This window comes from Chelonoidis abingdonii, chromosome 19 (genome assembly GCF_003597395.2).
Source record: "Chelonoidis abingdonii isolate Lonesome George chromosome 19, CheloAbing_2.0, whole genome shotgun sequence".
Taxonomy (NCBI): Eukaryota; Metazoa; Chordata; order Testudines; family Testudinidae; genus Chelonoidis; species Chelonoidis abingdonii.
The window spans coordinates 11,186,065-11,202,336 of NC_133787.1; the positions used below are offsets into that span (position 1 = coordinate 11,186,065).

A 16,272-nucleotide genomic window follows, 5' to 3' on the forward strand; every position below is an offset into this window, starting at 1 on the left:
AAAGTAAGTTGCTATATTGCCATATATAATGCCAGAGGTCTTTTAAAGTTAACTACACTTTTTACCATGTCTGACATTATTTACCTTTTGCATTGCACTCAGCTCCAACAATGAAAACAGACTAATCAGTTTCACTTTCCAGTTTCCATGTATTAGCACATTGGTGCAGCCTTTGGGTTTACAGCAGAATACAGCTATCCAGACAACGCGTCATGAAAATGTTTATTTTTATATTACGTTTTGTTAAAGAGTAAAAAAATATTCTAAGCCACAAAGGGCCCCCTAGATTTGGAAACTGAACTATTTGACTAAGCCTCTAATGTAGGACGGGGTGATACCACATCTCACTGAAGACTAGAAAGGAATTAAAGAAAAGCATTTGTTTTTATGCAGAAGTTCGAACATGAACATTCGCTGCTGTCCAGTGTCCACAAGAAAGATTCTGCTAGCAAAATGTGAGTGAAAAGCAGGATCTTCAGTTCCCACTGGCCTCCTGTCTCTCTGTCAAGCCTTCACCTACAAGGTGCATCTCACAGGCAGAACCCTCAGCACTCATGGAGAACCCCAATGGCCTTGAGGGGGGCTGTGAATGGGTGCCAGGCTCACCACACAGTGCACCTTGCAGCAATGGGGCCTGAAACTGTACCATCGTGTAATCTCCCTTCCCCTCCTCCTGTAGCTTTACAGGAACATACTTCAACTGCTGAACAAGTGGAGATTATTGTAGAGATCTGGAGTAATGGACCATGGTTTCAAATTGCAGGCTTCTGAAAACAAGTTTCTATATTCTATAACTTGATCTGCTAGTATGGAAACCTACACCTTTGGGGAATTGCAGTCGCACTAAAGCCAACGGCACAACTGAGAGGTGTGCGGTCCATGCTTACAGATCCTGGGGTGTTTGTATTTAAAAAGCATTTCAGTCCACCATTAAAGCAGAACAGAGTAAATACTGATGGTAAATTGTTATGCAAGTGTCTTACCTTTCCTCCACCTCACCTACCTTCAATGTGAGTTATTTAAAATGTATAGATATATAGAATTATTTAGAATTCCATTACACACTAACCCCTGATATTTAATGAAGTATCAGCAGAAAGTGGAAGATGATTAGGCCACACTGTGTTCTGCTGATTGTCCTAACTGAGGCAATGTCGGGTCAAATTTGGCTCAAAGTTCAGATTTTAATAATATAAGACTTTTAAAACCATAAATCATAATTGTGTCTACATATTTTTAATTACAAAAGGTGAAAGAGAAAAAAAGAAAAGTCTGTAATCCAATCCCCCGCAGCATTTGCATCCACTACCGTGGAATCTAGTTCAATTGAGCCTGCAAGTAAAATCTGTTAACTATAATGTGAAACTGGATACCTCTTTGCATTGTCCAAGCTAACAGTCAACATTTAAAAAACAAAAGTGTTTTAAATTATTTAATTTTAATTTTAAAAGAACAGAAAAGAATTTTTGAAGTGCTTAACATGAGTCCTTTTAAAATCAATATTATAATAATTCAGCTTTTTATACTTCCATTTAAAAGCGAGGCAAGTATTAGCCACATTGTACAGATGAATAACCCAAGGAACGGAGTTTAAAAGTTCCCTTATGACAAAAATAATGTTTTAAGCTATTTTCTTTCCTACTTTATAAACCACCACCACAGCCGTCAGACTGCAAATATTTATGTAAGGGTGTAACTTTACTCACACGAGTTGTAATTTTGATGTCAGTGGGACTACTCATTTACATACAGATATTTCACCTGCTTGTTTGTAGGATTAGGTCATTAAATTAGTAAAATGAGATCTTAAACACTGACTTACTCTTTATGCTGATTTCTTTTACATTTTCCCTAAGCTTTGATAATAAAAAAAGAACTCATTTTCTTTCTATTCAGTTTCACTTTCAAGGTGACATGAACCAGAAGAATGAGGAAATGATTGGGAAGGAAATGTTTCCATTGGAAAAAATTTCTACTGCTGTTACATGTTATAAAATGCTCCCCCACCCCAGCCAAATCTAAAATCCCAGTGCTGCAACTGGATCTAATTGTAGAGCCAACTCATAGACCAATTTTAACCTGATGCTGCCAGAGCGCTAACATCAAAAGTAATTGCACCTCGGAAGTTCTATTCCTTTAATTCAGTGGTTCACAAACTTTTGTACTTTAACATAGCAAGCCCCTGAGTGCAGCGTCCTCCCCTTCCCTTATAAATTAAAACCACTTTTTACCACCATTATAAATGCTGGAGGCAAAGTGGGGTAGAGGCTGACAGCTCATGACCCGGAGGGGTCCCGCTCCCCAGTTTGAGAACCCCTGCTCTAATTGGTCAACTGGACCAAACAGCCACAGTAAACTGAAAGGTTAACTCTTCAAAAGAAATGTAACATCTCCAGTGCAATGGGAGCTACTTTTAAGGGGGGAAATCAACATTTACCAAGACACACTATTGGTGACAGTCCCTGTGTTTAAAATGGGAAAGAGCCATGTAGAGTTTGACAAGCTAGGGGAGGGCGATGGGATTTGTTTGTTGGTATAAACGGCCCCTACTTTAACCACACAGTCGGAGCACCCTGTACTCTTTCAGCCGCAGTATGTCCACGCACAGAAAGAGAAGTCTAGGGTCCATGCAACTTAGCTGGGTCGTTGCAACCCCCCACCTGACAGGAGGGAAAAGACAAACACCGTCTAGCTGGTGCACACCCGCAGGGACCGTCGGGCTGCTTCCCTGGAGATCCCGAGGGAGGGTGGCTGGAGGGAGACCGGTTGCTCTTGGCGCGGCGGCTGCAGGCTAATCGCCGCCCTGGATTTACGGTAGCCTTGGCGGAAGGGCTGTACGGGAATGAACAGCCTCTTTCCCTTGGCTTTGTGCCAGCCGCAGCCTGGGTGGGAAGCCGAGCCCGGGCCCAGACCCTTCCCCGCTCCCCGGCACCGTCATGCCCATGCACGTGCCCCGTTTGCACCGGCGAGGATGCAGCTGTCCCGTTAATCCCGCCGGCCTTACCCGGGCTTTGTCGCGGGCGCTCAAGCGCCCCTTGTGCACGAAGGGGTTGCGGACGCTGGGCGGGAAGAGGGACTGCTGCCGGGGCAGGGGGAAGAGCCGCTGCGCCATGTCCCCGCGCCGCTCCTCCGGCCGCCGCTGTGCAGAATCGCCGCCGCGCTGCCCCACCTCCTGCCGCCACCTGCGCATGAGCCGGCCGGAGCCCCCGGGCTGAGCGCGCCCGAGGGATTCCCCCGCCGGCAGGAGACGCCCACGGGTCTCTGCTCCCGGCCTTTCAGCCTGTGGGCACGTGTCCCTAGAGGGGAGCTGCCGGGCAGCCCCTGCCTGGCTCCAGCCAGAGCCCCCAGGCGGGCTGGGGACGGGAGGGGGGATTTAATGGCAGCCTGGGCTGGCCCCCTGGGGTCAACAGGGAACAGCCCCCAGAGCACAGCCAACCCCAGGCTCTTGTGGCCTTCAGCTTTGGGGGCTGGGAAGGGAACAGTCCCAGGAACAGAAGAGCCCCTGTTCCTTCAGGAGCTGTGGCCAAAGCCAAAGCAGGAGTCTAGACCCCTGCACTTCCCCTCTCCTTGGACTCAGGCTACTGCAGTGATTCTCAAACTTTTGTGCTGGTGACCTCTTTCACACAGCAAACCTCTGAGTGTGACCTTCCCTCTTATAAATTAAAAACATGTTTATATTTAACACTATTTTAAATGCTGGAGGCAAAGTGGGGTTTGACCCCCCCCCCACAAGTAATAACCTCATGACCCCCTGAGGGGTCCCAACCCCCAGTTTGAGAACCCCTGGGCTAGTGGGTTTTTGCCAGCACCCCAAACCTTGAACGGCCAGCAGCTTGCAGCCTTCTCAGAGGCAGCACACAGAAAGCCTCACTAACCTTACATCTATTTGTGGTGCCTATCTGGCCTCCATCACTGGAGTATCTACATGCCTCACAATCTTTACTCTTATCTCTTCTCACAAGGACCCTGGGAGGCAGGAAACCACTATTGCCCCCATTTCACAGATGGTGAACTGAGGCATAGAGAAACTAAGTGACTTGCCCAAGGCATCTGCTTGGAGGTTGCATCCCTTGTTATGATGATAATTTGCTGTGTAATAGGGCCTGCTGGGGGCCCCAGTCATGGCCCAGGATTCCATTGTGCTGGGAGCTCTACAAACACAGACCAAAAGACTGTCCCTGCTCCAAGGAGATTTTCTTTTCCCCTTTTCTTTGTGGTGGTACAAAACCAAAACTCTCTCAAATGCATAGCCCAATCAATCACAGAGGAGCAAGCCAGGTCTGGGTCAGTTGGGTCTGTCCCTCTCTCTTTAATATGTGTAAAGTTTACTTTAAAAGGATGAAACTGACATTATTGATCATGTTGCCACCATTTCTGGTTAGTATTTGACAGGGATTAACAAAGAGACAGCCCCAGGTTTGTATGTAGAAGCAGGGGTAAACTGGACCTAAAATATATGGCATATCCTGTAAAGAGGTCCTCATCCTAATGCCCTGAAACCTTTATGCTGCAGTGATCTAGCACTAGGCAGAGACAGGACAATTTATTGCCAGAAAGATAAAGTCAGGGGGGGTCAGGTGGCATAATTAGTGAAGAGGAGTTAATTTTAGGTAGGGAGCCCTATAAGGCTATTCATTCTCCATCTCTCTTTCAGAGGTGAGGGCTGCTGGAACTTCCTGTGTCTTCAAACCTGAATGAAGCTGGGTCTCTTTCTGAAACTAAGTGAAGTTTCAGCCTAACTTTCTTTGGGGGTACTTTGTTTTAGTTCCTCACAGCATACTCATAACAGAGTTGATACAAGTTTATTGTAGCAAAGTACCTGTTTCTCCTCAGCTGGCTCAGTACCTTTTTGCCTTGGAGACACAGGCTTGGGCAAAGCAAAGTCCTTCCCAGTCACACAGGGTCTGGCTGATCCTTTTCTCAGTCAGTCCCTTGCTCTGTTTCTCTCCCGTTCTGGGGACAGAATGCAGTCTTCCCTGCTGGAAGAGTTCAGAATTTTGCTGCACCTACTCAGCCACAGCCCCTTCCCTGCCAGGGAGGGTTTAAAAAGGTCTCCTCCAATTGGGGCCAGCTGAACCTAATTAGTTCCCTGGTAACCCCTGTTCCAGCTGAACCTTATTTCTCCATGGCTCTCTCCTCTCAATGGATAGGGAGAGGCCTTTTAACCCTCTGGGACTAATTACTATCCCTCCCTTTGTAGCTATTTGTCCTGGGTTTGTCACATAATTAAACAGATTATGATATAAGAACAAAACTTTTACATTGCCCCATCAAAGGCAGGGGGTCTAGTGGAGTGGGCACTGGACTGGGACTTGGCTTCCAGTCTTGGGTCTCAAATGACTGACCTGCTGGGTTACCTTAGGTGAGTCCCTTGACCTCCCTGTGACACTGTTTCCTATCTCACCTATTGTCTGTCTTGTGTCTAAATAAGCATTTATGTAGTGGCTAGCACCCTAACTCTGTTGGTGCCTCTAAGTGCTACTATCATACAACTAAATAACAATAAAAAGTCTCAACCTTTCTAATCCAGTTCCTCTGTTTGGGGAGAACAGTACTTACCTACTTCACAGCGATGTCATGAGGATTAATACATTAACAGCAGTCAGATGATTTTTAATAGTATTTGTGCTTTCAAAGTGCAAAACACCATGTAACAGCTAATTAATAATACAAAGATTCTGGCTTCAGGTAAGCACGCATCACACTATCTGTCTGCAATTGAACCTCAGCCGGGCTAGGATTTTCCTCACTGCTGGGGTTTCTCACTGTCACCTATCACACACCCTGTCTGGAACAGTTACAAGACAATCAAAGAAGTTGCTAATATGGAATGTTGGGGAACCTTTTGACTTCCACACTTGAACTATCTGGACTCTAGAAAGACCTTACAGGTGGAGGGAGAGAGAATCTGAAGGCTGAGAGGGAGGAGAGGAGAGTCTAAGCATCCTGAAAGGACCAACCAAAAATCCGAAGGGCTCTCTGAATGGTGAAGGTATTGGAGGGAGGTGCTGGTTTTGTTTTTGCATTGTTCTCTAACTTGCTGTAGTTTATGAATAACAGTTTGTTCAAAAACCTGACGGCTTGGATAGGCGAGCAGCAACTAATTCCTCTCTCATCGGCAGCCAGTCTTACATAGAGAATACAAACACCCCAACTGGGCTTAAATGAGCTTTGTGCAGCAATCAAGGCTCTGCCTAATTCTCCCTCTGTGACCCCCACCCCACTTATAATGAAGGACACTTAGGTACTAAATCTTTCACTCACGTTCCTCCCATTTGGGATGATGCCAAGACTCGAGCTTCTAGGCCTAGAGCCACAGTGCCGTGAATTCAGAAGTGACCTTCTCTGCCAATCCTTGATCTCCTTTTAAAGCCCTGACTCCATGGGCCATGGCTAGAACTAGTTAGAAACTGGAATTTCCTATAGAATAGTAATGTCAACAAATGTGGTTCAGAAGCATTGAAAGGTTTTGTTTCAGTAATGGATAGCAGGACAAGAGTGAATGTTCATCCTGGATATTCCATTTTATAATTAAATAAACTGAGATGAGGAGAAGAAATCTGGGGTTATAGTTTTAGCAGTAGAGCTAACATAAGTTAGGAGCTTCAAGCTTAATGCAGGAGACACAGAATTGCCATCCAGTTTACTGTTAGACGTTGCTTCACACAGCCAACTATTCTGAGCCTCAACTTCTCTACCCTGTAAAGTGTGATCTTCATGCAGGAAGCAGCAAAGTGGAAGCTGAGTAAACATGTTTCTGTTTGCAAAACTCAGGTGTGATCTCTGTTGTTTATTCTCTCTAACCTTTCACCTCTTGACCACAACTAGGTTTTTTGGGTAGTGCTTTGGTGATATGGACATTTTAAATCATTGGGAGTTGCAGGTACTCAGCATCTCCAAAAATCCCTCTTTTTCCATATCAGATTCATTTTCAATTGCTATTTGAGTTCAGATTTAGGTATATATAAAGCATGTGGTGGTGGTACTTCTGATAAATGGCGCTTATCAAGCATCTTTGACCATCTCACCTGCACTCTGCCCACTAATCCTCACTCCCTGAGACTACTTCTAACTCCAGGGAGCTTCAGTGGCTTACATGAGCTGGAGATCTGGCCAGGAGCTTTATCCCATTGGATAGAAGAGAATCCTAGCTTTCTAATTCATTCAGTTCTTGTGCTGCTTCAAAGATCCCAAATTATTGAGTCTTACAGTCATGATGTTCTTATGTATAGAAAATCTATTTTAGGCAATTTCACACAATTTTAAAAGTATTGATTATATTTTTCTCCCTTCCACAATCGGTACAGTTGGATTTATGCCATTGAGGGAGCCTAGCTTTGCAGTGAGGGAGAAGCACATAATGCAAATAAAATGTTTTAACATTGTGGAAGAGTCTTTCTGTAAAATATGTAGCATACCAGAATACATGATGAGGTGAAAAATTTTACCAGCATTCATTTGTAATCCAGCCATTGTTCTGGAATTCATGGCAGTGAGGTATATGGTAACCTCTTTGGGGTAGGGACCATCTGTTTGTTCTGTGTTTGTACAGCCCCTAGCACAATAGTCCTGGTCTATGACTGGAGCGCCTATGTGCTACCACAATACAAATGACTACTACTTATAGACATAAAATTCATTGTGATGATATTATCTACTGAGTTTTTATTGTACATCACCAAAATCCACAGATAAACATACAGCATTATATATGTACAATTTAAGGGTAGTTTATTCTTATTGATCTAGCACATAAGAGTATTCTAAGCACTTTGCAGGGATGTAGGAAGATACATTGTAAGCTCTTCTGGGCAAGAATGTAAGTGTAATGTTGCCTTCCTGACTACTCCACAAAACTCAGCTGGAGACCTCTTCTGTGCAAATATCAGTGCCTTTTTATTTGCAGTGTTTGTTCCTACCACCGTCTATATACAGTTCAGGCAATACAGCCAGCTCCCTGGAAGTCTGCTAGTCTCTTCAGCTAGCAGGGAACTCCAGCCACAGGCTCCTCCCTTTCCAGTTTCCCCCTTTGCCTCTTCTTCCTTCCTGCCAGCTCTATATAGTCTCCTGGCTGATTAGGCCAGCAGGTGTTTCTCCTTAAACCCTTAGGTGAGCCATACCCAGCCAGCTCCAAATAATACTCCTTACTTAGAGCTGGGCTAACAGGGTCCTGGCACAGGTCTCCTGGCTAGCCCCTGTTACATGCCTCACCCGCTAAGACAGGCAAGGGCTAGCCTACTTTAGATCTTTTGCCCCTTTCTACCCAGGAGGGCCCTTTCAGGGAAGCTCCCCACTCCAGGCTGAGCACTTCCCAGCCACCTCTGGTGGTGGATCCGCCATCCCTCTCCCACAGAATGTACACTGCTCCAGGAGGGGTGGCCCCCCCTGATTTGCCTCTGCCTGCAGGTCGTCACAGCGTGGCGGGCACCCCATCCCCAGTTCCTCCTGTAGCTTGGGTTGGGTTTCTAAATTCATCCCACTCTCAGGTGGGGCCCCCCACACCCAAGTTTCCCCCATACCTCTATCCTGCAGGTCTGGGGCCTCGTCCGCGGGGAGCAGTGATATGGGGTGCTCCCCTTGGCCCGTCCCTGCCTTTGAAGAGCTCAGGCTGGCCAGCTCCTCCATATACCGTTCCCATGGGTCCACCCCCTCTGGGCTCTGTTGTCTAGGAGTTTCTTCGCTACTGATGGGACTAGGCCCATCCTTTCATCTGGGAACTCTCTAGCTCAGTATCTCTGCCCCTCCTCTCGGGGTACCTCACCGCTTCCTTCTAAGCAGCAGGCCCCAGTCCCAGCCTAACACTACTGGGTATGGTAGCCCATCCAGCATCTCCACCTGCTTCCATCTGAAGCAACCCCTCACTTCCAGGGGTACCTGAGCCACTGGGCAGGACTTCTTGTCCCCATGGATGCACCCAAGGGCCATCCTTGCCCCAGGGAGCTGCCAGTGTGGCTTTACCAACACCCTTTGTACTAGTGTACAGCCTGATGCCATGTCTACTAGGCCTGTTTGGGGTTTTCTCCCACCTTCACAGGAATGGTGGGCAGGTTCAGCCTCCATTTTTGCCCTTCATCTTGAGTCCATCCATAAAATTTTGCCCACCCGCACTCCATATCCGGTCTCCCACACTGCCACACGTTAGACGAGCAGGCCTTTTGGGTGCTCCTCGGGCTCCCCCTTTTTCTCCTGTCCTTTCCCAGGAAACAGCTCTGTCTGCATCCTCCTCTGTCCTTCTGGGGTTGGTCCTCCATCCGGGGTCCCTCGGCCTCTATGTACTCTTCCATCAATTGGATGGCTGCCTCAACGGTGCCGGGCTGGTGGCGTCTCACTCATACATGTATGGTTTCCAGGAGGCTCTGCAGTAGTTGCTCGAGGACCAAGGTATCTATGATTTCCTCTATGGTCCGCACCTCATGTCTCAGCCAGCGCGTAGTCCAGTCTCTCAGCCTCTGGGTATACGCCCGGGACCACACTGTCGACATCCACTGGGACGACCAGAACTTCTGTCAGTACCGCTTGGCCGACAGGCCTACCCACTCCAGAATGGCTGCTCTTACCGCCTCATAACTGTGAGCTTGTTCCTTGCTCAGCGCCATGTATGCGGCTTGGGCCTCACCAGTTAAGTAGGGAGCGAGTTGGAGGGCCCAGGTTGTCCTCTCCCATCCGGTGCCCGTGGCTACCCGCTCAAAAGTCCAAAGGAAGGCATCCGGATCATCCGCCATGCTCATCTTACACAGTCCCCAACCCGGCAGCCAGGTGCCCTCCCCTGTCATAGGACTCACCATGCACTGCAGGAGTTGCCCCGGCACGCTGGTCTGCTCCTGGATAAAGTCCTGTAGGCTCTGCTGCTGTTCTGCCTGCCAGGCCAGGAAGGCCTGTGTCTCAGCCTGGTGGGACTGCTAGAAGTTTTGCAGGGTCTGCTGTGTCCGTTCCTGCTGCTTTACCAGCCATTGCAGGGTCTCCTTCATGTCCAGGTCACCAACCACATTCACTGGCTTCTTATCCCAGACAAGCTCCCACATGTAATGGTGCACTTCACCGCTCCTCTCAAGAATCAGGCCAGAGACCAGTGTCCTTTTATTTGCAGTGTTTGTTCCCACCATCATCTATTTACAGTTCAGTCAATACAGGCAGCTAGCAGAGAACTCCAGTCACAGACTCCTCCCTTTCCAGTCATCCTCTCCCCCAACTTACTTCCTGCCAGCTCTGCATAGTGTCCTGGCTGATTAGGCCAGCAGGTGTTTCTCCTTAACCCCTTAGGTGAGCCACTCCCAGCCAGCTCCAATTAATACTCCTTACTTGGAGCTGGGCTAAGTGGGGCCTGGCACAGATCTCCTGGCCAGTCTCTGTTACACTAAGATCCTGATCCTGCGATTAAATCTGCTGATGTTAAACCCCTGCGTCCAGTACAGCTGCAGTCTGTACATACAACCCATGTGAAACATGCCAGCAGATTGTGCCATGTTTTGCAGAATATATCCTGAAGAGGGTAGATTTTCCTTTGGTGTAAATTGTCATAACTTCATTGACATCAGTGGTGCTATGACAAATTATATCACATTAACATCTTCCCCTCAGTACTCATTTTGGGAAGAAATAACTCTCTTGCTTTGCATTAGCTAGAATTTGTTCCTATATATCTTCATACCATAAAGATGGGAAATAAAACATCAGAAACTCATTTTAATGTTTATTTCCAAAAAGTGTGGAATGGAAGAAAATACATATTCCAAAGTGCAAGACTAAATACATGCACTCACATATTTTTTAAATCTGCTGTCAGTCATTTCTCCTCTGTACCACAAGCTAACTGATGTTGCTCCTTATAGGTTTTCGCTGATTAATTATCCTGATTAGCCCCAGTATGTTATCTTTATAGAACACACTCAGAAGGCACTTCTGACATAAATTGAAAACCCACTTTATATTTGAAGCAGATTCCCACTTGCTTTTGAAAAACAAGCCCCATCTGGTGGTCACAATGCTCTACCACAATAAAACTCAGCACTTTGTTCAGTAACTGATCCCCATAGCCCTTTCTCAAGGCGGGCTACAATAACCCTGCCCAAATAATGCCATAAGAGATTACTAAATTCGATGGGCCTGACTCTCCTCTTGCTTTCAGTAGTGTAAATTAGAAGCAGTTCAGTTGAAGCCAATACTGTTATACTGGTGTAAAACTGGTGTGAAAAAAGAATCACACTCTATGTGTAGAAATTACCACTTGTTAGGTAGCCAAAATGCAGACTGAGAAAGGAAAATCAGTTGCACAAGCTATGGTCCATAATAATAAAGGATAATTTTGAATGCCAAATCTAGAAACAGAAAGAGGTCACATTACAGAAGAAAAATAAAACATACTAGGAGTGATCAGTTCCTAGAGTTATCTATTTAACTATGAAACAAACACATTTTATATGTAATGCTCAAAGGGCCAGATACTCTGGTGTAACTCAGCATAGCTCAAGTGACTGACTTTAATAGGCTGGGGATCTGGTACAAAGTATATGTATGAGTGTGTATGTACGTATGTATGTATAAAAAAAATAAAGTACAACATAAGAGTGGCAATACTGGGTCAGACCAAAGGTCCACCTAGCCCAATATCCTGTCTTCTGACAGTGACCAATGCCAGGTGTTCCAGAAGGAATGAACAGAACAGGTAATCATCAAGGGATCCATCCCCTGTCACCCATTCCCAGCTTCTGGCAAACAGAGGCTAGGGACACCATCCCTGCCCATCCTGGCTAATAGCCGTTGATGAAGCTATCATCCATGAACTTATCTAGTTCTTTTTTAAACCCTATTATAGTCTTGCCCTTCACAAAATCCTCTGGCAAGGAGTTCCACAGTTTGAGTGTGCGTTGTGTGAAAAAATAATTACTTTTATTTGTTTTAAACCTGCTGCCTATTAATTTCATTTGGTGACCCCATGTTCTTGTGTCATGAGAAGGAGTAACACTTTCTTATATACTTTCTCCACTCCAGTCATGATTTTATAGACCCCAATCATATCCTCCCTTAGTCATCTCTTTTTCAAGCTAAAAAGTCCCAGTCCTATTAATCTCTCCTCATATGGCAGCTGTTCCATACCTCTAATCATTTTTGTTGCCCTTTTCTGAATCTTTTCCAATTCCAATATATCTTTTTTTGAGATGGGGCAACCACATCTACATGCAGGATTCAAGATGTGGGCATACCATGGATTTATATAGAGGCAATATGATAATTTCTCTTATTCTCTATCCCTTTCTTAATGATTCCCAACATTCTGATCACTTTTCTGACTGCCGCTGCACTTTGAGTGGATGTTTTCAAAGAACTATCCACAATGACTCCAAGATCTCTTTCTTGCGTGGTAACAGCTAATTTAGACCCCCATCATTTTATTGTGTAGTTGGGATTATGTTTTCCAATGTGCATTACTTTTCATTTATCAACAGGAAATTTCATCTGCCATTTTGTTGCCTAGTCACCCAGTTTTGAGAGATCCTTTTGTAGCTCTTTGCAGTCTGCCTCGGACTTAACTATCTTGAGTAGTTTTGTATCATCTACAAATTTTGCCAGCTCACTGTTTACCCCTTCTTACAGATCATTTATGAATATGTTGAATAAGACTGGTCCCAGTACAGACCCCTTAGGGACACCACTATTTACTTCTCTCCATTCGGAAAACTGACCATTTATTCCTACCCTTTGTTTCCTATCTTTTAACCAGTTACCAATCAATGAGAGCGCCTTCCGTCTTATCCCATGACAACTTACTTTGCTTAAGAGCCTTTGGTGAGGGACTTTGCCAAAGACTTTCTGAAAATCTAAGTACACTATATCCATTGGATTCCCCTGGTCCTCATTGACCCCTCGAAAAGAATTCTAATAGATTAGTGAGGCATGATTCTTTACAAAAAACATGTGATCTCCCCAACATAAAATGTTCATGCGTCTGACAGTTTGTCTTTTTATATTTCAACTGGTTTGCCGTAGAAAGAGTAGATTTTTTTTCATCTTTTAAACCAAAATCCCCCTAGTAGAAACCAAGCTCAAATCTTAGCCATCCAAAATACTGAAGTTCAGAAATTATGTGACTAGAACATTTATGCAAGCAACTTATGCATTCCTCCCAAATCGCACACACACACACACACACACACACACACACACACACACTTTGGCTCTGGTCCAAACTTATCTAATGCCTGGAGATTTCCTTTCTTGTTAAACAACAACACAACAAATCTAAACCTAAGCTTTCTCCATAGCTTGGTTATTTCTAGAATATTTTCAGATAAATTCCCATTCCTGTCTCCATCCCTTGTTCTTCTGCCTTACTGAGCCTTTCAAAGCTCTTATATCCTGGGTGGAAGCCAACAGGCATCACATTTGCCGGCTGCCAGGATGAGTTAGCAAAATAACTTGAAATCTGTGAACAAAGCTCTAGCAATTGATAAGAGGGGTATAAGTAACTATAAACAGACTCCTGGATTCTGGGCCTACCAGGATCCAGTCCAGTCCATAGCGCAAGCTAGAGTAGCTTGACAGTTGGACTGTCCATTGCTTTAATGGGTCATTCAGGCATCCAAGAATAGCTGGAGTATAATGGCAGTAAAGTGATACTCTGTTCCCATGGGCATGCACCGTACAACAGACTCCCCCTGTGCTGAAAGAATTCCCAGGTAGCCATTTAATTTGACTTCCCCCACACTTTGTACCACTTGAGTGGAATAAAGCAGGAAACAACAAGCACCCAGAATCAGGTCCCTTAGGTTTACAAGTCGTGTATCAGAAGTGTAGCACAGGGTCTCCACAAAACACTTAAACGTGCTTAGCTTGCATGTGATTAGTCTCATGAAGTCAATTGGATTTAAAGAGAAGTATTTGCTTAAATCCTTCACTGTATCAGGGCCTATATGGCTACCTAGATACATTGAACAGTTAGCTAAATGATGTGGCTTGGTGATTCTACCTGAACGTAAAGTCGGTATTGACTTAGGGCCTGATTCAGCAGGCGTTGTCCATGTCACACATACTCTTATTTACATCAAGGAGTGCCCTGCTAGAGAACTGGATGTTTTGATGGGAATTTCTTATATGTGTGTTTCCTTGGTCAAAGGAAGTCCAAACTGGTGATGGAAGATTATGTATCCAACTTCCAGGGCTCTTGTAGTGTTATCTTCCACGATCACTAAGTTCACTTTAAAACAAAAGAAAAAAAGTAGATTTACAAGAAAAAGAGAAAATCAGTGAGTTGCATGTATATGAAATATAAAATCTTGCTGTTTTTTTCCCTTTGAACTAAACCCAGGAGGAACAGTAAAGTTTACCCTATTTAAAACATTAATTAGGGAGCTGACGGTACATAGAGATAAAAAAGAAGTCTTAGAGAAGTCTCTAGGGACTCAAAACCCCCAGTTTTGTCTACATGAGGCAAAATAATTTTAATTAGAAAAAACTGAATTGAAGTGAACTGATACAACCGACAAAAAGAGAATTTATCCCACAATGTATTCATGGAGCATAATTGAATGTTCATTAGCTAAGAGTTATTTACTGACTGTTAATGAGCAGAAATGAATATGTATTATTTCTTATTAAGCTGGAAATGTATAGAACTAATTGTATTTAAATATAGTAGCTATAAAACTGTGTTTATTAAATTTCACAACTAAGCACAGTAAAGGCACGTAGCTGAATTTGTATTCTTTACTGTAATATAATTTTAAATATTTACTAAGCTAAATGGTAATAATACACTGCTTGTGATAATGAGTGGGTATTACATTATGCTAGCAGGACTTAGCAAAACCTTCATTTGGATAGGATTTATGTTTTGTTTATTCTGAATCAGGGGAGGCAACATAACCCAATGTAGCACAGTAGAAGCGACAGGATTACTGTAGAAGGCTGTTATTTTTTTTTGTTCCTCACAATATAAGTCCTCTGTTATTTATGATCAAGTAATATTTAGGCCCATATTGCTACCATGCCTTTGTGGAAATGTCACAAAGGAGTGTTTAGGTGAGATTTCATTGTAGAACAATTGAACCATTATGGCGGGCAGGATTATTAATATTATTAATAGCAGAAATAGTACTACTGATTTGTATTGACATAGGCCCAGGTCTTGGAAGGTATCTAGACATTGTTCTGCTCAGAACTGCAAAACCTATGTCTCATTTTCAAAGGTGGGCCTTAGGAATATTAAATGTCTTAGTGAATGTCAATGGAATTTATGCTCCTAAGTGCATAAGACTCTAGACTCCTTAGTCACTTAGGCCTTGCAATGCTGAGCAGAACAATGCCTAAATACTTTTAACAATCTGGGCCATAGTGCCTAGAAGCCCCAACTGCCATCAGCACTTTATGATAGGTGATCCCTATACATAGTTAAGAGACTATTCCTACCCTGAAGAGCTTACAGTTAACATAGTGAAGACGGCAGAAGGTGAGAGAAAGTAAGCGTTAGTAGTCATTTTATCTTAGGAGGGTGCATGGTGAGGTGGGTAGAAACTCAGGGAAAACAAGCGGGGAGGAAAAGGGGGAGGTGTGGGAAAGTAGCAGGAAGGAGCAATGGAGAAGGAAGATGAGGTGGGGAGCAGCGTGGGGCCAGGGAAAAGGAGGGTGGAGAAGGGACCAGTGGCTAAGTGAGAATAGGGGTGAGAGAATGGAAAATGAGGGAGATGAAAAGGAAGAGGTGAACGGTGAGTGGGTCTGAGTCTGACAGGAACAGTAGAGGGGTGAAGAATGCAGCCTGGGAAAGACAGGAGGTAGAACATGTAATAAGTCACTGTGCCTAGCCAGGAATGAAAGTAACTTAAAGGACTTACCAGTATGCTGGAGTCCTGAGTGGGGGCGTGGCCTCAACCAGAAGAGGTGGAGCCTTTAAATCACCCCGGAGCTCCCAGCTGCAGAGGCAGCTGGGACCCCCGGGGCTCAGGGATGAATTAAAGGGCCCGGGGCTTCAGCTGCCACGGAGCTCCGGGCCCTTTAAATCACCACAGGACCCCAGCTGCAGGAGCTCTGGCAGTGCTTTAAAGGGCCTGGGGCTCCACCGCCATGGAAGCCAGTCCAGTCCGGTACAGCGTACTGGCTCTTGCCAGTATGCCGTACCGGACCATACTGGCTTTCTTTCACCTCTGTGCCTAGCTCAATAAAGAGTCATGATGGCATCACAGTCTGTACAGAGGGTAGAATACTCAGAGCTCTCTGTCTTCTGCTAAAGCTGCTAAGGAATGAGAGACCTGGGGCTGCCCATGGAGGAAACCTCGGCACAGA

General features: G+C 44.9%; 1 protein-coding gene across 3 annotated transcripts in view; it reads right to left on the reverse strand.

Moving 5' to 3' along the window:
• The window catches only part of LPCAT2 (lysophosphatidylcholine acyltransferase 2), a 71,867-nt gene extending 68,683 nt beyond the window's left edge, over positions 1-3,184 (reverse strand). For all 3 annotated transcript variants that reach the window (XR_012657290.1, XM_032773509.2, XM_075073801.1), the window contains exon 1: positions 3,005-3,184. Coding sequence is in view for 2 of the 3 variants with exons in the window: in XM_032773509.2 (XP_032629400.1) it covers positions 3,005-3,112 (108 nt within the window). In the remaining variant the exon portion in view is untranslated. The remainder of the gene's footprint in view (positions 1-3,004) is intronic.
• Between the last annotated feature and the right edge of the window lie 13,088 nt (positions 3,185-16,272).